General features: G+C 47.1%; 1 protein-coding gene across 2 annotated transcripts in view; it reads right to left on the bottom strand.

Annotated features, from left to right (window-relative positions):
• cib2 (calcium and integrin binding family member 2) overlaps positions 1-19,609 on the bottom strand; it is a 115,467-nt gene extending 95,858 nt beyond the window's left edge. For both annotated transcript variants that reach the window (XM_038784456.1, XM_038784455.1), the window contains exon 1: positions 18,694-19,609. In XM_038784456.1, the coding sequence (XP_038640384.1) occupies positions 18,694-18,704 (11 nt within the window). In that variant the 5' untranslated portion in view covers positions 18,705-19,609. The remainder of the gene's footprint in view (positions 1-18,693) is intronic.
• Positions 19,610-25,023: the final 5,414 nt, after the last annotated feature.

The following is a 25,023-nucleotide window of genomic DNA, read 5'->3' on the forward strand; positions in this document are numbered from 1 at the left end:
ATGCCCCGGGATGGTTGTCTAGTAACGACATGCCATTTGCCACTACACAAATGTTCAGCAATATTATCATTCATGATGGGCCGAATGGCCTCCTTCTGCACTGTAAATTCTATGATGCTATGATCAGCAATGAATTTGGAAAAATAAATGTAAAATGATCAGATTCTGTCCAGCAATTTCTGTTCCCTTGGTTTTATTTATGGAGCGCGATCAAGCGATTGCGTTGCGCCCGAAAGGTGGCTGGTCATGGGACTCCAATCTGGTTAGATTGCGCCCAAAGTCTCTCACTCTCCCTTTGTCTTCTGTCCATGACATCTTTATCAATCTCTCCCGAGTTCCCACCTATCCCTGTCCTTCTACTCTGCTCCACTTTCCCCGCCCTCCTCTCCAGCTGTCGGATCCATCACATTTCTGTCCCCTCTTTAGCTCCGAAAAAGACTCGCGCAGTCAACCCCATGATCAAGCGAAGAGTGAAGATGCAAATTTGCCTCAGGAATTGAAGAGATTGCAATTGTCGAGACGAGGGAGGATCTGATTCAAAATCCGAGGAAAAGTCTACCCCAGGATTGGGAATTTGACTGTCTTACAATGATTTTGCAGACAGAAAAAAGATTACTCCTCAAATATTAATCTGCTTGTATATAATAGTCGTGTTAGCCTTTAACTTTTCTCTGTTATCTGAGGGAATACAAGTGGATTTGGATACAGGGACCTTTAGACTGTTGAGTAAAGATAGACGTTAAAGCAATGGGTAGTTAAGTACCGAGCCCACCGATCATCGGGCCGGCGTCTCTAAAAGACGCACTCTTCTCCCTCCGCCGCCCCGCAAGATCAAGCCTCAAGCTGCCATGTCTTGCGGGCCAGCGGAGGGGAAGACGGCAACCGCACATGCACGGGTTGGCGCTGGCCAATCTGTGCATGCGCGGCTGACGTCACTTTGGCGGCGCCGGCCCATCATTCCCGGCGAGCCACTTTGACGCAAGCGTCAAGGCCGAGCGCTCGGAATTCACGCGCCTCCGCTCCTAGCCCCCCCGGGGGGGGGGGGGGGGGGGGGGGGGGGGGGAATAGGGGGCGAGGAGCGGCCTCCGACGCCGGAGTGAAACACTCCGGGTTCCACTCCGGCGTCGGCACTTAGTCTCCCGTTGGGAGAATCGCGCCCAAGGTCTTTCCGACCTTTCAGTCGCACCTTCCTCCTTGTCGCTGGGGGGGGGGGAGGGGGGGGGGGGGGATGTTGTCGGTGATGGAGTTGGGGGGGGGGGGGTCGTCTCGGCCATTTATCGGACGATTTTGGAGGAAGATGGTGAGGGGGGGGGTGGTTTTGTGTTGGGTTTATTTTGTGCTGTAATGTTTTTCAAATGTTGAAATGTGAAAAATGTGAATAAAAATACTGCAGATAAAGCTGAGGGTGGAGTTTCATAGCCGCATCGTGATGGGGTCAGACGCAGCAAGCCGAACCATTCGAACGTCGATTGGCTTTGGTGGGAGGGGCCGTGAAATCCCATTCCGATTCTTTCAAACTTACGTATTGGATCCGGGACCAGCTGATTGAAATTCTCGATATTTCGGGCGGGATTTGACGGGCTGATGAAGTTGCCGATCAGTTGGAAAGCCAGCCCGTCGGAGCACCTGTCAGTCCCTCGGGGGAGGATGGACATAGGATTGTTATGGTGCAGAAGGAGACCATTCGGCCCATCGTGTCTGTGCCAGCTCTCCAAACGAGCATCGTGACTTTGTGCTGTCCCCCTGCCTTTACTCCTTGGACCCCTCACATTGTTCCGATTCAAATAGTCATCTAACGCCCTTTTGAATGCCTCGATCGACCCTGCCTCCACTACACTTCCAAGCCGTGCAATCCAGACCCCAACCACTCTCTTAACTGCTCAGCATGGGGCTGTCCCGCAGGTTGAGAACCCCGGCGGCAGAAACCCCGCCCACCGTGAGCTGCTGACCAATCAGAGCTCAGCAGCTCCTCAATGTCATCAGCTCTGCTTGGAGCAGTGCCAGTTGCCGGCAATGCACCCACTCGAGACCCAGAATCGACAAGGGACCCCAGGCCAAAGGTGAATGATGGCGGGCTGAGGGGGGGGGAAGGGGGTGGTCACACGTTGGACATCATGTGCAAAGGTGCCATTGCGGTCAGATGCAAGGGGCGGCCCATATAGGCTTTCAGTGCCCAAAACTGGGTCCCCTAATCAGGCCGCCTGGCCGAAATTCTCCCTCCGTTCTCCAGTCCCGCGTAATCACCCCCAGCCAACAATAGAATCATGTGCGGCACGCTCGCGATTAAGTGAACGTGGTCGCCATATTTCCTGCCTGGATGGATTGCATTCAACCTGGCTTGCGGAGATGTATGTAATGTCGATATTTATGGATTGTCAAATAACGGGGGGACGGTAGAGAAGGATAGAGAAAAATGAGTGTCAGAACAGATACATGGAACTCATAATGGCCTAAGATATCAAGGCCAGAATGGCCTGAGATCGCTGATTAGACCAATACATACTGCTTTTTAAGTATATGTTTAACGAGTGTCTAAGTAATAACCTGTGACATCTGACGTTCAGTGTTTATGAACCGTATTGATTTAAGGAGTAAATTATAAGCAAGAATATATCGAGCTTCTGTCAAAAACTTCCCCCAAAAATGCACTCCTATTCTCTGTGAAAGGAAAAACAATTGCTGCTTTCCAAGGAGCAAGGACAACACGGTAGCACAGTGGTTAGCACTGTTGCTTCACAGCGACAGGGTCCCAGGTTCGATTCCCGGCTTGGGGCACTGTCTGTGCGGAGTCTGCACGTTCTCCCCGTGTCTGCGTGGGTTTCCTCCAGTTTCCTGCCACCAGTCCTGAAAGATGTGCTTGTTAAGGCAAATTGGACATTCTGAATTCTCCCTCTGTGTTACCGAACAGGTGCCGGAAAGTGGCGACCAGGGGAATTTCACAGTAACTTCATTGCAGTGTTAATGTAAGCCAACTTGTGACAATAATAAAGATTATTATTAAACCCTGTCTGATCAATGAGATGGATGTAAAGGATCCCATTGCATTTTCCAAAATAACAGGTGGAAACAAATGGACTCATAAGCGATAGACAGCACGGTTTTGTGAAGGGGAGGTCATGCCTCACTAACTTAATTGAGTTTTTTGAGGAGGCATCAAAGATGATTGATGAGGGGAGGGCGGTGGATGTTGTTTACATGGACTTCAGTAAAGCCTTCGACAAGGTGCCTCGTGGCAGATTGGTACAAAAGGTGAAGTCACACGGGATCAGAGGTGAGGTGGTAAGATGGAGACAGAACACGCTCGGTCACAGAAGGCAAAGGATAGCAGTAGATGGGTGTTTTTATGAATTGACTAGTGGTGACTAGTGGTGTTCCACAGGGATCTGTGCTTGGGCCTCCACTGTTTGTAGTGTACATAAACATTTGGGCAGCACAGCACACAGTGGTTAGCACAGTTGCTTCACAGCGCCAGGGTCCCAGGTTCAATTCCCAGCTTGGGTCACTGTGTGTGCGAAGTCTGCACGTTCTCCCCGTGTCTGTGTGGGTTTCCTCCGGGTGTTCCAGTTTCCTCCCACAGTCCAAAGATGTGCAGGTTAGGTGGATTGGCCATGATAAATTGCCCTTAGTGTCCAAAACGGTTAGGTAGGGTGACAGGGTTACTGGGTGGAGGCATGGGCTTAAGTGGAGTGCTCTTTCCAAAGGCCGGTGCAGACTTGATGGGCTAAATGGCCTCCTTCTGCACTGTAAATTCTATGATTCTATGATTCTAAACGATTTGGAGGAAAATGTAGCCAGTCTGATTAGTAAGTTCGCAGATGACTCCAAGGTTGGTGGAGTGGCAGAGATTGTTGAGGATTGTCAGAAGACACAGCAGGGCATAGATAGGTTGGAGACTTGGGCAGACAAATGGAAACTGGAGTTTGATCCGGATAAATGTGATGTAATGCATTTTGGTAGGTCTAACATTGAGGGGAAATATACCGTAAATGGCCAAACACTTAGAAATATGAAAAGTCAGAGAGATCTGGGCGTGCATGTCCACAGATATTTGAAGGTGGCAACACGTGGACAAGGCAGTCAAGAAAGCAAATGGAATGCTTGCCTTTATTGGACGGGGCATTGAATATAAAAATTGGCAAGTCATTTTACAGTTGTCATAGAACCTTGGTAAGGCCACACTTGGAATGTTGCGCACAATTCTGGTCACCACACTACCAGAAGGACGTGGAGGCTTTGGAGAGGGTGCAGAGGAAGTTTACCAGGATGTTGCCTGGTCTGGAGGGTGTTAGCTAAGTGGCAAGGTTGAATCGACTTGGTCTGTTTTTATTAGAAAGACAGAAGTTGAGGGGTGACCTGATAGAGGTCTACATGATTATGAGGGGCATGGATAGAGTGGATGTGCAGGCATTCTTTCCCAGGGTGGAGGGGTCAGTCACCAGGGGGCATAGGTTTGAGGTCCATGGGGCAAGGTTTAGAGGAGACGTGTGAAGCAGGTTTTTTTACGCAGAGGGTGGTGAGTGTCTTGAAAGCGTTGCCAGGGGAGTTAGTGGAAGAAGATACATTAACAGTGTTCAAAAGCCATCTTGACAAACAAATAGATAGGATGGGTATAGAAGGATACGGCACAAAGAAGTGCTGAGGGTTTTGGCCAAGGTGGCATCATGATCGGTACAGGCTTGGAGGGCCGAAGGGCCTGTTCCTGTGCTGTATTGTTCTTTGTTCGTTGTTCTCCCCAGTGTCCTGGTCAATATGAATCCTTATATTTCTTACGACTGATTTGAATTTTTGTTATTGACAATGTTCCAGGATTCTGGCACAACAGCAGTGATGGAACAGTGAGAAATTTCCAAGTCAGAGTGGTGAGTGGCTTGGAGGGGAAACCTCCAGGTGGTGGTGGTCCCCATGTATCTGCTGCTCTTGACCTTCTAGGTGGTGGATGTTGCAGGATTGCAAGGTGCTGTCGAAGGAGACTTGTTGAATTACTGCAGTACATCTTGTAGATGGTCTACACGGCTGCCACTGTGCCCTGGTGGTGGAGGGAGTGAATGTTTAAGTTGGTGGATGGGATGTCGATCAAGTGGGCTGTTTTATCCTGAATGTTAAGCTTCTTGTGTCTTGTTGGAGCTCTATGCACCCAGGCAAGTGGAGAATATTCCATCACACCCCTGATGTCTCCTTTGTAGATGGTGGACAGGCTTTGAGCAGTCAGGAGGTGAGTTACTCACCGCGGGATTCGCAGCCTTTGACCTGCTCTTGTAGCCACAGTATATATATAGCTAGTCCAGTTCAGCAAGGGTAATCCCTCAGGACATTGATAGACGGGGATTCAGCGATAGTAATGCCATTGAATATCAATGGGAGATAGTTAAGTTAGATTCTCTCTTGTTGGAGATGGCCATTGCCTGGCACTTGTACAACAGCACAGTGGGTGTACCTACACCCCATGGACCGCAGCGGTTCAAGGAGACAACTCACCACCACTTTCTCAAGGGCAATTAGAGATGGGCGATAAATTCTGGCCTCGCCAGCGATGCCCATGTCCTATAAATAAATACATTTAAAAAATATATGAGGGTGACCTCCATGCATGAATCTTTTTACCTCCCTCAGTCCTTCCTCCTCCCCCACTGCCTCTCGGCTTTGAAAGTTTACATGATCAGGACACTATGTCTTGATTTATCTTGCTTTCATTCCAGCTCATTCAAATGTGGCTGGTAACCTGCACTATGACCTTGACCTTTCACCCATGCTGCTCTACTTCAAAGAAAACGGGTGTCACATGGCTGTAGTTCAATTTAAACCTCATCAATAACTGCTGGACCATTCAATTGGCCTCACATCATTGTCCTGACTCTCCCAGAATCTTTACTACATTGGAGCAAATGTTTTTAGTGGTTCAAAGTATATAAAAAATAAGCATAAGGCTCATTAAAAAGACACGTATTAAATATTCCTGAATAATAAGAGAGAATGAATTTGAGGTGCAAGATGTCAACAGTGTTGTTTTCTGATATTATCTGAAACAACCTTTGATGTATCCAATGCCCTGCTCCCTCTTAAGATCTGCCGTGCTCGTCACTGAAACCACCCTTAGCAATTAATGAAACAACTCAGTTTGCTTAAACAATGAATTTTAAGAGTCATGATTTCTTTTGACGTCCCTGCACACTAGATTTCCTAATTTCCTTTGGTTAATGGGTATCATATTTACTTAAAAAGTGGAATCAGATAAATTGACAGCAAAGGTGAAATGAAAATCGCTTATTGTCACAAGTAGGCTTCAAATGAAGTTACTGTGAAAATGAAATGAAAATCGCTTATTGTCACAAGTAGGCTTCAAATGAAGTTACTGTGAAAAGCCCCTAGTCGCCACATTCCGGAGCCTGTTACAGGAATTGAACCGTGCTGCTGGCCTGCCTTGGTCTGCTTTCAAAGCCAGCGATTTAGCCCTGTGATAAACCAGCCATTCAGTATTTTGTGTCTGGACTGAATCAGCAGCCTTAGTCCCTACCCTTTCTTTTTGTCTGTCATGCATCCCTGAGAGTTCCTCATCCTCAAGAATCTGCCCAATTATTTATGGAATTGGCTCCTGCCATCTGACAACTTTTAGTGTAAATATCTGTCCTCTTTGCTACGGATCTTTTCCCAATGACTTCTGAATATAGCCCCGCTTCGCAGAGGGAATTGTTTTTCCATCCGAAATCTCATATCATCTTGAAAAGCCGGATATCTCTCGGTTCTAAGGAGAAAACAGGCCTAACTTTTCCACATAGCTGACGTCCCTCTTTCCCTCGTCATTTACAGGCAAACCTCCTCCGTAGCTTTTTGAATCGCTTCATTTCTTTCCCGAAAGGAGGTGGCCCAAAATGTCCCCTCTAAATCCTGCCTGACCAGTGATGTGTGACAGTGGGTGGGCATTCAGTTTAGTCTGAAATTATTTCGATTTCCTGGTTGACGTTCAAAAGGATCAAAATTCAAATTTCCATTATGCATCAGCCGGGATTATTCAGAAAATATAGGGGGCATAGGTTTAAGGTGCGAGGGGCAAGGTTTAAAGTAGATGTACGAGGCAAGTTTTTATAACAGAGGGTAGTGGGTGCCTGGAACTCGCTGCCGGAGGAGGTGGTGGAAGCAGGGACGGTAGTGACGTTTCAGGGGCATCTTGACAAATACATGAATAGGATGGGAATAGAGGTATACGGACCCAGGAAGTGTCGAAGATTGTAGTTTAGTCGGGCAGCAAGGTCAGCACGGGCTTGGAGGGCCGAAGGGCCTGTTCCTGTGCTGTACTTTTCTTTGTTCTTTAAGATAAGGGCAACCAATCGACATATTTTAGAAGGATGAGGGGGGATCTTATAGAAACATTTAAAATTATGAAGGGAATAGATAGGATAGATGCGGGCAGGTTGTTTCCACTGGCGGGTGACAGCAGAACTAGGGGACATAGCCTCAAAATAAGGGGAAGTAGATTTAGGACTGAGTTTAGGAGGAACTTCTTCACCCAAAGGGTTGTGAATCTGTGGAATTCCTTGCCCAGTGAAGCAGTTGAGGCTCCTTCATTACATGTTTTTAAGGTAAAGATAGATAGTTTTTTGAAGAATAAAGGGATTAAGGGTTATGGTGTTCGGGCCGGAAAGTGGAGCTGAGTCCAAAAAAGATCAGCCATGATCTAATTGAATGGCGGAGCAGGCTCGAGGGGCCAGATGGCCTACTCCTGCTCCTAGTTCTTATGTTCTTATGTTCTTATGTTCTTATATGATAGCATTTGTTCGGTAGTATCTTGCCTTGTTCTTCTATAAATAATAGAGGTGACATTATATGAATGGATGTAGTCCATAGGCTACCAGCTCATGGGAAATATATCCTTACTCCTCATTCTGGTACCATTCCCGACGAGGGTGACTATAGACTTCCATTGAATTGGCCCATGATGATGCTTGACGGAGTACCTCAGTTGTTTACCATTGCCTTCTGCTATTCGGCTGAACAGGAAACACTCCCACTCTTACCGCCTGCCGTCAGGCATGTCAGCAGAATTTACAAATCAACCGGTTTGTCCACATTATAAACACACCTTGCATGGCCATTCAGTCCTAGGTGGGACTCTAACCCAGAACTTTTGGCTGACTGCGTCTCAAGACCAGGAAAGATAGAGAGGAACATATGGAGAAAAACCAAAGAGATGCACTCAACAGTATTGATAATGAGGGTCTTTAATTGTACAAATATAAACTGGAATAGCAGTAGTGTACAGGGCAGAGGGAGAGAGCAGACTCTGAAATCTGTTCAGGGATGGGCGGTGCGGTGGTACAGTGGTTAGCACAGCTGCTTCACAGCTCCAAAGTCCCAGGTTCAAATCCCGGCTTGGGTCACTGACTGTACGGAGTCTGCACATTCTCCCCGTGTCTGCGTAGGTTTCCTCCGGATGCTCTGCTTTCCTCCCACAGTCCAAAGATGTGCAGGTTAGGTGGATTGGTCACGCTAAATTGCCCTTAGTGTCCAAAAAAAAGTTAGGCGGGGTTATCGGGTTGCGGGGATAGGGTGGAGGTGCGGGCTTAGGTAGAGTGCTCTTTCCAAGGGCAGGTGCAGGCTCGATGGGCCGAATGGCCTCCTTCTGCACTGTAAATTCTATGATTCGATGAAAACTTTCCTGATCAATATGTTCCTGACCAACTGAGGACAGAGGTATTGCTGGTTCTGCTTGTGGGGAATGAGGTGAGTTCAGTAGAGTGAGTGTCAGCAAGGGAACTATTCGGGGACCATGATGACGGTATTGTAAAATTCAGGTGAGCCGTGGAAAATGAGAAGGAGAAGTCAAGAGTAAAAATGCTTAATTTGGTCAAATTCATTGGGTAAATTGGAATCAAAGTTTGACAGGTAAAACTGTAGCAGGACGACAATAGGGGGTTTTGATATAATAGAGCTATGTCACATTTATCGATCTAGATGGTTCAAGTATAATATTTCTCACAAGGGGGAAAAGGTATGACAAACAAAGCCAGGGCTCTCTGGATGAGATAGTGAGTAAGGTACGCCAGAAAGAAAGAATGTGTATGACAGATGTCAGCTCGATATTACAAATGGGAGCAGGTTAAACAGAGGAAGTTCAGAGAGAAGTGAAAAAAGGAAAAAAGAGAAGCAAAGAGGTGGTGTGAGAAGAGCCTGGCAGCTAACACAGGATGATGTAAGATATACATCATAGAAACAGATCATTCAGCCTAACCAGTCCATCCTGCGGTTTAAGCTCCATGCATTCGTCCTCCCACCTTCCCACCTATCCGCATCTAATACTAAATTCAAATCCTCTATCCGTTCTTCCTTGCGTACGTGTCCAACATCCCCTTAACTGTGTTGATTCTGTTCGCTTCAGCCACTCCCTGTAGCAGCGAGTTCCACATTCTCACCACTCTTTGGGTCAAGATGTTTCTCCTGAATTCCCGATGGAATAAAGAACAAGGAACAGTACAGCGCAGGAACAGGCCCTTTGGCCCTTCAAGCCTGCGCCGTTCATGATGCCTGTCCAAAGTAAAACCTTCTGCGCTTCCGGGACCAGTATCCCTGTATTCCCAGCCTATTCATATATAGATCAAGATGCCTTTTGAAATGAGAATGAAATGAAAATCACTTATTGTCACGAGTAGGCTTCAATTAAGTTACTGTGAAGAGACCCTCGTCGCCACATTACAGCGCCTGTTGGGGGAGGCTGGTACGGGAATTGAACCGTGCTGCTGTCCTGCCTTGGTCTGCTTTAAAAGCCAGCAATTTAGGCCAGTGTGCTAAACCTTTAAACGTCCCATCATGTCTGCTTCCACCATCTCCCCAGGCAGCGCATTCCAGGCACTCACCACCCTCTGTGTTAAAAACTTGCTTCACACATCACTAAACTTTTCCCCTTGTACCTTAAGCCCATGTCCCCTAGTAATTGGCTTTTCCAGCAAAGAACAAAGAACAGATTGGATTTCTTGGTGACTGTCTGATATTGATGACCTCCAGTGATGCCCTTCCCCATAAGAGGGAACATTCCTTCCATCAAAACCTTTCACAATTTTAACGACCTCTATGATTTCACCAGTCGGCATAGTTTGTTTGAGATCCCGTCTGTCAATCCTTTTACGATATTTCTACCTGCATATTTCTGGCTTTACCCTTGTAAATATTCTCTGCAGCCTGTCCACTGCTCCTATATCCTTTTTTACAATCTGGTGACCAGACCTGCACATGGTGCTGACGTTTAGCCTAACCAAGGTTCAGTACATCATTTCCCTACTTTTCAATTCTTTCCTTTAAGAAATAAAGCCTGGTGCTTGATTTGCTTTTTTTCTGTGGCCTTTCTAACTTGTGATTTGCGTTTTAGTGATTGATGTATGTGAGATCTCTTTCTTCCTCTACACCGCCGAGACTCACCCCTTCCAAGTAATAAGTGACCTCCCTATCCTTCTGTCAAATGTGTACTTTGTAAAAATTCAGGGGAGGTGGGCGTCGCTGGGCTGGGCCAGCATTTGTTACCCATCCCTAATTGCCCTTGAACTGAGTGGCTTTGCGAGAGCTTTTTCAAGGGGCCATATACGAGTCAACCACGTTGCTGGGGGTCTGGAGTTACATGTAGGCCAGACCGGGTAAGGACGGCAGATTTCCTTCCCTAAAGGACATTAATGAGCCACATGGGTTTTTATGGCAATCGTCAATGACTTCATGGTCATCGTTCGACTTTTAAATACCAGATTAAATTTCACCAATTGCCCTGGTGGGATTGGAACCCAGGTCCCCAAAAGAGAATGAACCTGCTCTCTGGATTAGCAGTCCAGTGACAATACCACTATGCCACTGTCTCCCCAGTGAGCTATGTCACATTTATCGATCTTGATCTTCTACAGGCACATCAATAGTAAACGGTCGTAAAAGGAAGATTAGGGACTGAAAAGGAGATGAATGCAAGGACACGGGGGACTTGGCGGAGGTATTCAATGTGTATCTGGCTCTGCATCCGTCTTTACCAAGTCTGAAGATACTGCTAAAGTCATAGTGAAGGACAGATGTAGTTAAGAAAAATGATGAGGAGGCATTAGAAAGACTGGCTGTACTTAAAGTTGGTAAGTCACCAGGACCAGATGGAATGCATCTGAGGATTCTGAGGGAAATTTGCAGAGACACTGGCCAGAATCTATCAATCTTCTAGATAAAGGACTGGTGTCAGAGGACCTCATTCCAAAAGGGTGTAAAGGTAATGCCTATGACTGAACTGGAGGCGAGTCAATTTAACCTCGGTGGTGGAGATGCTTCAAGAAATTATCATCCAAGACAAAAACAATAGTCACTTGGACAAGGGCAGATTATGGACAGCACGGTAGCACAGTGGTTAGCACTGTTGCTCCACACCACCAGGGACACGGGTTCGGTTCCCGGCTTGGGTCACTGTGTGCGGAGTTGGCACGTTCTCCCCGTGTCTGCGTGGGTTTCCTCCGGGTGCTCCGGTTTCCTCCAACAAGTCCCGAAAGATGTGCTGTTAGGTGAATTGGACATTCTGAATTCTCCCTCAGTGTACCCAAGCAGGCGCCGGAGTGTGGCGACTTGGGCATTTTCACAGTAACTTCATTGCGGTGTTAAGCCTACTTGTGACAATAATAAAGATTATTATTATTAATTCAGGAAAGCCAGCAAGGACTTGTTCAAGGCAAATTGCATTTAAATAACTTGGTTGAGTTTTTTGATGAAGTAACAGAAAGGGTTGGTGAATGTGGTTGATATGGTGGATATTCACTTCCAATAGGTGTAAAGTTCAGGCCGATGGGCAGTGGCAGCATGGATATGAAGTTGACCGAGTGACAGGAAACCGAGAGTATCATTAAATAGTTATTTTTCGGACCGGAGGTGGGTATACGTTGGTACTTCCCAGGGGTCCGTATTGAGACCTCACCTCTTCTTGATGTATTACTTAGACTTGGGCAGAAAGTACACCACTCCTTACTGAAGGCCAGGCGTGAGGTGTTCAAAACAGGCAACCCTGACCTTTTCAAGAAACCTAGGTACGACCTCCGCAAAGCCACCAGGAACACTAAGAGATAATACCAGACTAAGCTAGAGTCACAAACTAATGGCAGGGACTCTTGTCGATTTTGGCAAGGCTTAAACAACACGACAGAAACTAAGGAAATTTGGCATGTCCACATTGACTCTTACCAGTTTTTAGAGATGCACCATAGAAAGCATCCTATCTGGCTGCATCACAGCCTGGTATGGCAACTGCTCAGCCCAGGACCATAAGAAACTACAAAGAGTCATGAACCCAGCCCAGCCATCAAATGAGCTCACCTCCCATCCATTGACTCTGTTTCCACCTCTCGCTGCCTTGGGAAAGGGGACAGCATAATCAAAGACCCCTCCCACCTGGATTATTCTCTCTTCCTACCTCTTCCATTGAGCAGAAGATACAAAAATTTGAGAACACGCACTAACAGATTCAGAAACAGCTTCTTCGCTGCTGTTACCAGACTCCTGAATGACTCTCTTATGGACTGAACTGATCTCCCCGTGCATCTTCACTTCTGAGTAGTATTACATTCCGTAAAAGCAAATTACTGCAGATGCTGGAATCTGAAACGTAAGAGAAAATGCTGGAAAATCTCAGCAGGTCTGGCAGCATCTGTAGGGAGAGAAAAGAGCTAATGTTTCGAGTCCAAAGACTCTGTATCAAAGCTAACAGACAGAGAGAGTGGGAAATATTTATACTGTGGAGTGAGAATGAAAGATGAGTCATAGCTACAGAAACCCAGGGAAACCGGGTGCTAATGGCCATAGATACAAAGGGGAAAGAGTGCTAATGGCAGTCCCCAGAGAGGACAAAAGATGTGACTCTCAACAACTTCTCCTTTAACTCATCTCACTTTCTCCAAATCTAAGGTGTAGCAATGGGTCCTAGCTACGCTTGCCTTTTTATGGGGTATGTGGAACATTCCTTGTTCCAGCCTATCCAGCCCCCCTTCCACAACTCCTTTACTGATATATTGATGACTATTTTGGTGCTGTGTCATGCTCTCACCTGGACCTGGAAAAATTCATCAACTTCGCTTCTAGTTTCCACCCCTCCATCACTTTCACCTGGTCCATCTCAGACACTTCCCTTCCCTTCCTTGATCGTTCTGTCTCCATTTCCAGCAATAGACTATCCACTAATATCCACTACACGCCCACTGACTCCCACAGCTATCTGGACTACAGCTCTTCACACCCTACGCCCTGTAAGGACTCCATCCCTTTCTCTCAACTCCTTCACCTCTGTCGCATTTGTTCTGATGATGCCACTTTCCAAAATGGTGCTTCAAAAATGTGTTCCTTCTTCCTCAACCGTGATTTCCTACCTACAGTTGTGGACAGGGCCCTCAACAGTGTGCGGTCCATCTCCCGCACCACTACCCTCGCCCCCTCCACTCCCTCCTAGAACAACCAGTCCCCCTCGTTCTCACATTTCACCCCACCAGCCTCCGTATGCAAAGCATAATCCTCCGCCATTTTCATCAACTCCAGCGTGATCCCACCACCAAACACATTCCCTTCACTCCCTCTGTCAGCTTTCCGCATAGACCATTCCCTCTGAGACAATCTAGTCCACTCCACCATACCCAGTACCTCTTCCATCACCCATGGAACCTTCCCATGCAATTGCAGAAGGTGTAACACCTGCTCATTTACCTCTTCCATGCTTAACATTCCAGGCCCAAAACACTCATTCCAGGTTAAGCAACGTTTCACTTACATCTCTTCCAATTTGGTCTATTGCATTCGCTGCTCCCAATGTGATCTCCTCTATATCGGAGAGACCAAACGCAGACTGGGTGATCGCTTTGCTGAGCATCTTCGGTCTGTGCGCATTCAGGACCCTGACCTTCCTGTTGCTTGCCATTTTAACAAAAGAGCCTGCTCCCATGCCCACATGTCTGTTCTTGGCCTGCTGCAATGTTCCAGTGAAGCTCAATGCAAACGGGAGGAACAACATCTCATCTTCCGGTTAGGCACGCTACAGCCTTCTGGCCTGAACAACTTCAGATGATCAGCTCTACCCCACCTGGACCCATTTGTTTCCATTTCATTTTAACTGTCTTTTAACAGTTCTTTCTTTCTTAATATATATTTAATTCCCCCCCCCCCAATCTTATCCACCTTTCCTTCACCTTTCTCCTCTTTGCTGCCCCCTTCCCCTCCCCCCACACCTACAGTTCATCCTCTGATGTTAGTTTCCCTGCTGTTTGACCTTTCACATCTTTTGTCCTCTCTGGGGACTGCCATTAGCACTCTTTCCCCTTGGTTTCTGTGGTCATTAGCACCCAGTTTCCCTGGGTTTCTGTGGCTATGACTCATCTTTCATTCTCACTCCACAGTATAAATATTCCCCACTTTCTCTGTCTGTTAGCTTTGACAAAGAGTCATTGGACTCGAAACGTGAGCTCTTTTCTCTCTCTCCAGATGCTGCCAGACCTGCTGAGATTTTCCAGCATTTTCTCTTTCGTTTCAGTGCCACACTCCGTATGCTTCACCCGATGTCTGTGTCTATGTACTTACATTGTGTATTTATCGTATGTCCTATGTTTTTTCATGTACGGAACAATCTGTCTAGACTTTGTGCAGAACAATACTTTTCACTGTACCTCGGTAGATGTGACAATAAATCCAAATCGAATTTCAAAATATGCCGATGACACAAAATGTGGACATACTGCAACTTGTGAGGAAGATAGTGGTAAACTTCAAGAGGAAATAGAGAGGCTGACAGAATGGGCAGACATGTGGCAGTTGAAACTTAATGCAGGAAGTGTGTAGCGATTAATTCTGGTAGGAAGACTGGAGAGACAAAGGGTACCATTCTAAAAGAGGTGCAGGAGCAGAGGGACCTGAGTATCTATATGCATAAATTATTGCAGGTTGCAGGACAGGTTGCAAAAGTTTTAATAAAGAATATAGGATCCTAGGCTTTATAAATAGGAATATAGAGTATGAGAGTAAAGAAGTGATGTTAAAGCTGTGTAGAACACTTGTTCAACCTCAACTAGAGCATCATGTCCAGTTCCCAGTGCCGGACAGGGAGAGTTCAGAAAGGATTCACTAGGATGGTTTCCAGGATGAGTAACTTCAGTTATGAGGATAGACTTGAGAAGTCTTGAGTGGCATGGTGGCACAGTGGTTAGCACTGATGCCTCACAGCACCAGGGACCCAGGTTCGATTCCGACCTCGGGTCACTGTCTGTGTGGAGTTTGCACGTTCTCCCCGTGCCTGTGTGGGTTTCCTCCGGGGCCTCCGGTTTCCTCCCACAGTCCTAAGATGCGCAGGTTAGGTGGAATGGCCGTGCTAAATTGCCCCTTAGTGTCCAAAGGTGAGGTGGGGTTATGGGGGAGTGTGCCTAGGTGCTCTTTCAAAGGGCTGGTGCATGCTCGATGGGCCCAATGACCTCCTTCTGCACTGTAGGGATTCTATTCTATGATAAGCTGGGACCGTTCTCCTTAAAGAAAAGGTTGAAAGGAGATTTGATAATCACTGGACAGTGTAGGCAGGGAGAAATTGTTTCCATTGGCAGAATAATCGAGAACCAGAGAGCAGATTTAAGGTGATTGACGAAAGAGGCAATGGAGACATGAGAAAGGTTGCATTACATAGCGAGTAGTTAGGATCTGGAACACACAGTCGGAGAGTGTGGTGGAGGCAGTGTATTGGATAAAGGGTATTGAGTAAGAATCAGAAGATAAGAAGTGAGCAAAGCTAATGGTAAAGGGCAGTGGAAGCAGCTGAATTGCACTGGCTCAAAGCTGGTGTGAACTCAATGCACTGAAATGGCTCCTTTCGAACTGTAATCATTCAATGATTACAGATCAAGATTGGCAGTGAGAGGTAATCTGCATTCAGCACTTTCTACCCTGAAAGACTGCCTCATTCTGATTATATAGCAACCTTGTGTTTGCTCTAAGATTACTGGCAAGGCATCATCAATCATTTACTGCAAATGTTATAGAAATTTTATCAGTAAACACAATCAAACTTCTTCAATGGAATCTCACCACTGTTAAAATTTAGGATGGTTTAAAGAGTCTTTTATGTCATTCTAATCTTACTAGACCAAAAGTAAGAGCATCCTGATGCTTTGGAATTTAATTTTTAAAACGTGGGACTTGCGTTTTTTTTCTCACCATTCTTGACCTCAGTATATCTCTGTACAAACAGTACACATGCCCACAGTACACACCCTCACAGTACACACCAGCACAGTACAAACCCTCATGGTACACACCAGTACAGTACACACCATCACAATGCACAATCTCACAATACACAATCTCACAGAACACAGCCTCACAGTACGCACCAGCACAGTACACAGCCTCACAATACACACCCTCACAGTAAACACCCTCACGGTACACAGCAGCAAGAGTACACATTAGCATTACACACCAGTACAGTACACATTCTCACAGTTCACATCAGCATAGTGCACACCCTCACAGTACACACCACCATAGTTCACACCAGCATAGTGCACACCCTCACAGTACACACCACCATAATTCACACCAGCATAGTGCACACCCTCACAGTACACACCACCATAGTTCACACTAGCATAGTGCACACCTTCACAGTTCACACCAGCACAATACACACCCTCAGAGTACACACCAGCACAGTGCACACCCTCACAGAACACACCAGCAGAGTACACACCAGCACAGTACACACCAGCACAGTATTCACCCTCACAGTGCACACCACCACATTACACAGCAGAACAGTACACACCAGCAAAGTACACACCAGCAGAGTACACATCCTCACGGCGCACAGTAGCACAGCACACACCAGCACAATACACATCAACAGAGTACACACCCTCACGGTGCACAGTAGCACAGTACACACCAGCACAGTACACATCAGCAGAGTACACACCCTCACAGTGCACAGTAGCACAGTACACACCCTCACAATACACACCAGCAGAGAACACACTCTCACAGCGCACACCAGCACAGTACACACCAGCACAATACACATCAACAGAGTACACACCCTCATAGTACACACAAGCAGAGTGCATACCTTCACAATGCACTCCAGCAAAGAACACACCCTCACAGTACACACCATCACAGTTCACACCAGCACAGTACACACTCTCACAGTACACACCAGCACAGTTCACACCAGCACAGTACACACTCTCACAGTACACACCAGCACAGTACACACCCTCACAGCGCACACCAGCACAGTTCACACCAGCACAGTACACACTCTCACAGTACACACCAGCACAGTACACACTCTCACAGTACACACCAGCACAGTACACACCCTCACAGCGCACACCAGCACAGTTCACACCAGCACAGTACATACCAGCACAGTACACATCCTCACAGGTATAATCCCTCAGAGAACACACTCTCATAATGCACACCAGCACAGTACACACCAGTACGGTATTCACCCTCACATTACACAGCAGCACAGTACTCAGCCTCACAGTACACACCACCACAGTACACACCAGCACAGTACACACCACCACAGTACACACCAGCACAGTACATATCAGCAGAGCTCAGACCAGCATAGTACACATCAGCAGAGTACATATCCTCACAGTGCACACCCTGACAGTACACACCAGCAGAGTACACACCAGCACAGTACCACACGCTCACAGTACACACCAGCAGAGTACACACCAGCAGAGTTCACAACAGGACAATGGGGTAGCTTTGACAGTGTTTTGGAGTATGGTGTGTATTGCGTTTTTACAAAGTTAACTGGGTGAATTCATGATTTCTTGCCCATTCTCCATGTAGACACCAGTAGCGCCCCCCACCCCGCCCAATGGCAGGGCATCCAGCCTGACCAACAGAGGACCCTGTGCAATGAATTATTGACGCGGAAATGTTCAATCTGTCGGTTGCCAGCTGGGCACTGCGGCTTAATGCAGCTCGTTAACGTGAGTCTTGGTCACTCCATCATCATGGACACAGCCTCACACACCGCACACAGGGATTTGGCTTCATTTCCCATCAATGTTCACCCGAAGTTTGAAGGTGTCTTGTCCCTGGTTCCCAGTGCCCCTGCCACCCTGCACATTTGTCTGAAATAAACACGCAGCCGCTTCCAGGAAATCCGTGTTTAACAGCGAGATCCCTCAATTCTTGGTGTTTAATCAGGCGGGAGAGATTTACGAAGGTTTATCTGAAAGATGTCTAAAACGGTGTGAGACAGGGAGAGAGAAACCGCCTCTGTGCTTAAGGTTCTGGAATGTGCAAATATTATCATTAGCAAATGGAAAAATAACTCGGAAACCTCCTCAATTCAACCCATTTACATTCCCCTCCCCCGGTTTAAACTTTGAATAGATCTGATAAATTTCAGGTTTGTTTGCTCCAGGGTTTGGGGAAAGGTTTATTTGGGGGGGGGGGGGGGGGGGTTGCGTTGACTGCTGCACTGAAAATCTCCAAAATTCACAGCGGGCAGAACGGATTCCCCCTCCCAACGAGTATTTTGAACAAGCAAGCCTGGGTTATACCAGGGATTTGAAAACAACAAGCTGTAGATAGGCTTCCCTGGTTAGTTTAATTCGGGGCAGTTTCAGTAAAGTGTTGGAGTTACATACACACAGGTAAACCCTCTCCCACCACCACACAGCCAGCTTTATCCCCTCTTACCTGATAGGCATCTAGTTGTTCATCAGTAAATATCGTCTGCTTATTACCCATCTTAAACCACTGATATTCCTCTTGAGTAGATGCATCACATTGATAGTCCCGGGCGACCCTTCTACCGTATGCATTTAGGGCATTTACACAGCGCGAAGCCACGCATGAGATTCCCAAACCCGCATTGAATTTCCAAAGCAGAAACGGGCATTAGTAAGTGGGTATTTATTTTTTAATTTTCCTTTCCTCTCTCCATGAAGGTTCTGCTGCTGCGGGCAGCCCTGGGCAAGGAGGGAAGGGTCACATTTTTCCCCCCGGCCACTTGGCGTTTTGTTTTTGTGGCGGGCGAAGGTTTCTCCTCTCCCTTGCAGCCGGTTTCAGTACTGGGTCAGGATGGACAGCTCCCCAGGGTCCGTTCTGTGCTTCCCGTTGTCTGTTTCAGCACTGGGTCAGGTTGAACAGCTCCCTAGGATCCTTTCTGAGCTTCCTTCTGCCTGTTCCAGCTATGCTTCGGGATGGACAGCTCCCTGCGATCCGCTCTGAACTGCCTACTGTCTGCTTCAGCACTGGCTCTGGATGGACAGCTCCCTGTGATCCGCTCTGAGCTGCCTGCTGCTGTTTCAGCTATGATTCGGGATGAACAGTTCACTGGGATCCTCTCTAAGCTTCCTTCTGCCTGTTCCAGCAATGGTTCGGGATGGACAGCTCCCTGGGACCCGCTCTGAGCTGCCTGCTGCTGTTTCAGCTATGATTCGGGATGGACAGTTCACTGGGATCCTCTCTAAGCTTCCTTCTGCCTGTTCCAGCAATGGTTCGGGGTGGACAGCTCCCTGGGACCCGCTCTGAGCTTCCTGCTGTCTGTTTCAGCACTGGCTCTGGATGGCCAGCTGCTGAGGATCCGCTCAGAGCTTCGCTTCCCAGTACCACAAAGCTTCCCAGAGGAGGGGAGGGAGGGGTCACTTTCTCTGATGAGCTGTGTCGGAAAGTGGTTTCAACTTTCCCGGCAGGGGTAGTTAGAATTTAGCGAGTGTCGATTGCAGCGTTAACAGCTTTGCTTCCCCATTTCCAACCCCCTTCCCCCCGCCCCTTGACTGAATGCAATGCTGAGGGGGTCCCGCAAAGTTGCAGTCTTTTGAGTAAAGCATTAAACTGTTCAGGTGTCATTTGTAGACGGGCACACCCTTCCCCCTTTCGCATCCTGGTGGGTACCAACTCCAAGATGCACTGCTCATCATGGCTCCCAAGACAGCACCTTCCAAACCCATGACCTCGGCATCCATAGAATCCCTACAGTGCAGAAGGAAGCCATTCAGCACATCGCATCTTCACTGACCCTTAGAAAAACCACACCACCTAGGCCCACTCTTCCAACTTATCCCCATAACCCCATGCATTAATCATGGTCAATCCATCTAACCACCTAACTGGAGCTGGTTTAGCACAGTGGGCTAAACAGCTGGCTTGTAATGTAGAACAGTGCCAGCAGTGCAGATTCAATTCCTGTACTGGCCCCCTGAACAGGCGCCAGAATGTGGCGACTAGGGGCTTTTCACAGAAACTTCATTGCAGCCTACTTGTGACAATAAGTGATTATTATTATTACTATTATTAATAACCTGTACATCCTTGGACTGTGGGAGGAAACTGGAGAACCTGGAGGAAACCCACGCAGATATGGGGAGAAGATGAAACTCCGGCACCCAAGGCTGGAACTGAACCCATGGTCCTTGGTGCTGTGAGGCATCACACCATGCCACCAGACACCATCTAGGAAGACAGGACATTAGATGCATGGGAATATCACCAACTGTAAGTGCCCCTCCAACTCACACAACATCCTGACTTGGAAATACATAGCCATTCCTTCACTGTCACTGAGTCAAAATCCTGGAACATCCTCCTTAACAGCATTGTGGATGTACCTACACCAGATGGACTGGTTCAAGAAGGCAGCTTAAATAAATGCTGGCCTAGCCAGATCCCATAGAAGAATATAACATCCCGGACAATATTTCTCCTTCAACTAACATCACTAAGACAGATAATCTGGTCAAAGTCACAATGCTGTTTATGGAATCTTGCTGTGCACAAATTGGTTGCTGGGTTATTGCCTGCATTGCAAACAGGGTCTGAACAGAAGTGTTCATAAAAGTGTTTCATTGGCTGTGAATCATTTTGGAACATCCTGAGGACTGGGTAGGTGCAATAGAAATGGAAATCTTTATTTCTATTTGTTCTCCTCCATTGTGTTCATTGGGAGTTTAGATGTTCAATTTGAATACGGAGCCAATATTTTTTTTTAAAAGACATTTGAACAGGAACACGGGTAAAACCTACTTATCGTTTATTAGTATGAAACAGCTGCATATGAAAAACCTCAGACCAAGATCAGCATTTTGTAATTTTCCTCAAATAAAATTAAACAACATGTATTTATATAGCATCTTAAACAGTAAAACATTCAAAGTAGCTGCAAAATCTGACACTGACCCCTAGAAGGAAATATCACAGTAGGTGATCAAAGCTTGACTCATTCCTCTGGCAACTACTTGAGATTAAATCAGTCTGTTCACAACCTTGGTGTTATACTTGATCCTGAGATGAGTTTCTGATAACACTGTCACCGAGATTGATTATTACCCCCTCCGTTACACTGCCCAAACTGCCTCCTGTCTCACCTAATCTGCTGCCGAAACCCTCATTCATGCCTCTGTTACCTCCAAACTTGACTATTCCAATACACTCCTGGTTAGACTCGCAACTTCTACCGTCCCCTAAACTGGATGTCACCTAAAACTCAGCTGCCCAAGTCTGAACTCACACCAAGTCCCATTTGTCTCTCACTCCTGTACTCACTAATGTACATTGGTTGGCTTTCTTTGTTTAATGAAACTCTGCCAATTCCCTACATTTGTAAAACTAGTTTCTCTTTTCTAAAACAAACTCAATGAGGAGTATATCCACCTGATTTGAAAAGGGGACACCTGCAGTTTGCAACAAGATGCTCCCAGGAGTGGGGAGGGGGGAAATTATCAGCCAGGTTTGTGCTCCCAATTACTAACCACTGACCCCTGCTGGTGAGCATGTGTGCGGCAGGTAATAATAATAATTTTTATTAGTGTCACAAGTAGGCTTATATTAACATTGTAATGAAGTTACTGTGAAAAATCTCCTAGTCGCCACACAAGGGCACTTGCTTGGGTACACTGAGGGAGAATTCAGAGTGTCCAATTCACCTAATAAGCTCGTCTTTTGGGACTTGTGGGAGGAAACTGGAGCACCCGGAGGAAATCCACGCAGACACGGGGAGAACGTGCAGACTCCGCACAGACAGTGACCCAAGCCGGAAACAAACCGAGTCCCTGGAACTGTGAAGCAACAGTGCTAACAATTGTGCTACTGTGCCATCCAATGTCATGGGACCAAGCTGCCTGCATGTCTATAGCAGCAACCACCTTTCAAAGAGCTGTCCTGAAACTCTGAAATTCTGAGGCAAGGCCAACAAAAGAAGACTTGCATTCTTGTAGTGCCTTTCATGATCGCAAGGTAACCCCCCCCCCCCCCCCAAAGTGGTTTATTGCCAATGAACTGCTCTGAAAGAGTAGAACTGCAAGGGGATTGGAATACAGGAATGAAGAAGTCCTGCTATAAATGTGCAAGGTTTTGATGATGCCACGCCTGGAGTAACAGCTTTGGCCTTCACATTTAAGAAAGGGTATACTTGCATTGTAGGAGGTACAGCAAAGATTCACTAAATTGTGCCCTGGGATGAGGGGATTGTCCTATGATGAGAGGCTGAGTAAACTGGTTTATATTCTGTGGAGTGCCCAATTCACCTAATAAGCATGAAAAGATTGTTGTATAAACCTTACCATTGTTCACTAATCATAGAATCCCTGCAGTGCAGAAGGAGGCCATTCAGCCCATTGAGTCTACACCCATCCTCTGAAGGAGCTCACTCCCCTGTAACCCCATAGTCCCATCTAACTTTTGGACAACTATGAGGCAATTTGGAATGGCCAATCCACCTAACCTGCACATCCTTAGACTGTGGGAGGAAACCGGAGCACCCGGAGGAAACCCACGCAGACATGGGGAGAAAGTGAAAACTCCACACAGATAGCCACCGAAGGTCAGAATTGAACCACTGTGCCACTGTGCTAAATGCTTTAGGGAAGGAAATCTGCCATCCTTACCTGGCCTGCCCTACACCCACTCCAGACCCACAGCAATGTGATTGACTCTGAAATGGGGGGTAGTTAGGACGAGCAATAAATTCTCAGAAGTCATACAGCCTCTGAATTTGAAGGTTGTGGTGGGTTAATGACTCCAGAGATTTGAGCCCAGGAGCCAGTCTGACACTCAGTACAATACTGAGGGAGTGCGATACGGTCAGAGGTGCTCTCTCTCTTACTCAATTAAGTCATTAAGCTGCGAACCCTCTCAGGAAGATGTGAGCGATCCCATGCAACTCATTGGTACTACACGTCCCCCTTGTATCCTCCACAATATTTACATCTCAACCAACATCACGAATGCAGAGTTATAATTTAACACAATATAAAACCCAAATTCTGCCGGTGCTGGAAGCCTGAAATAAAGACAGAAAGTGCTGAAAATGCTCAGCAGGTCTGGCAGCATCTGTGGAGAGAGAAACAGAGTTAACGTTGCAAGTTTGTTTAACTCTTCAGCTCATAGCTGGGTTGCAGTCAAAATTCCAGCCCTCTGCTCCCGACTCCAGCTGTGCACTACAAAAACTGCCACATTTTGGATCTTGTTGCTTCTCAGCTTAACAACAGCAGGCATTCGTATATTTTTTAATTCATTTCTGGGACATGGATATCACTGGTTAGGCCAGCATTTATTGTCCATCCCTCGTTGCCCTTGAGGAGGCAATGCTAAGCTGCCTTATTGAACTGTTCCTGACCCTGAAGAATTGGCACACCCACAGTGCTCTGGGGGATGGAGTTCCAGGATTTTGAGCAAGCAGCAGTGAAGGAATGGAGATATATTTCTAAGTCAGGATGGTGAGTGACTTGGAGGGGAAAACTTCAAGTGGTAGTGTTCCCATGTATCAGCTACTCTTGCCTTTCTCTCGATGGCCGTGGTCGTGGGTTTGGAAGGTGCTGCCTAAGGAGCCTTGGTGAGTTGCTGCAGTGCATCTTGTAGATGGTACACACGGCTGCTATTGTGAATTGATGGTGGAGGGATTGAATGTTTGTACAAGGGGCACCAATCAAGCGGGGCTGCTTTGTCCTGGATGGTGTTGAGTTGTTTGAGTGTAGTTGGATCTGCACTCATCCAGGCAAGTGGACAGTATTCCATCACATTCCTGACTTGTGCCTGGTGGACAGGCTTTGGAGAGTCAGGAGGTGAGTTACTCGCTGCAGGATTCCTACCCGCCGACCTGCTCTTGTGGCCACTGTATTTATAAGGCTAGTCCAGTTCAGTTTCTGGACAATGATAACCCAGGGTGTTGATGGTGGGGTATTCAGTGATGGTGGTGCCATTGAATGTCAAGGGACCACAGCACAGAAAAATGTGCCTGTGCTTTGTTGGGGCATAGAATCATAGAATCGCTGCAGTACAGAAGGAGCCCATTCTGCTCCCTATCTAGCCTCCACCTTATCCCCGTAACCCAGTAACCCCACCTTACATTTTGGACACTAAGAGGTAATTTAGTACTAACAAATCCACCTAACTTGCACATCCTTGGGCTGTGGGAGGAAACCAGAGCACCCAGAGGAAACCCATGCAGACACGTAGGGAACGTACAAAACCCAGACAGTCACCCGCGAATGGAATCAAATCCAGGTCCCTGACGTTGTGAGGCAGCAGTGCTAACCACTGTGACACCATTGTCAGGCAAAATCGTATACCAAGCCATAAAAGGAGGTATCAGCATGGCTGCAGCCTAGTCAAAGAGCTGAAGAAATTTCTTCTGAATTCCTCTTTGGATTTATTGAGATTGCCGGGTGTGTCATTGACCATGGGGGGGGGGGGGGGGGATTAGTGAGGGTGGTTCATTTCTGAGTAATCCATCATTGCAAGGGGACTTTGCAGTAGAGCACAGTGAGCAGAGACACCCCTGAGTCAATGCTGGGCATGGACACACCTTCCGTTGCGCAAGTCGATTGATGGTTTTGATTACCTTAATCCGGAGGCTGCTCGTGTTGTCCACAGGGACCACCGCAATTGGGGATCACTGGTAACCTTGGCCTCATCAGAATCGCTCCAACTCACAACAACCCCACTAAAATTTACAACTCCCATCTCGATTCCACGAACCTCAGCTCCAGGTCTGTGGCGAAGGACTTTGTGAAACGGTTTCTGACAGTC

Source organism: Scyliorhinus canicula, chromosome 24 (assembly GCF_902713615.1).
Source record: "Scyliorhinus canicula chromosome 24, sScyCan1.1, whole genome shotgun sequence".
NCBI classification, from domain to species: domain Eukaryota; kingdom Metazoa; phylum Chordata; class Chondrichthyes; order Carcharhiniformes; family Scyliorhinidae; genus Scyliorhinus; species Scyliorhinus canicula.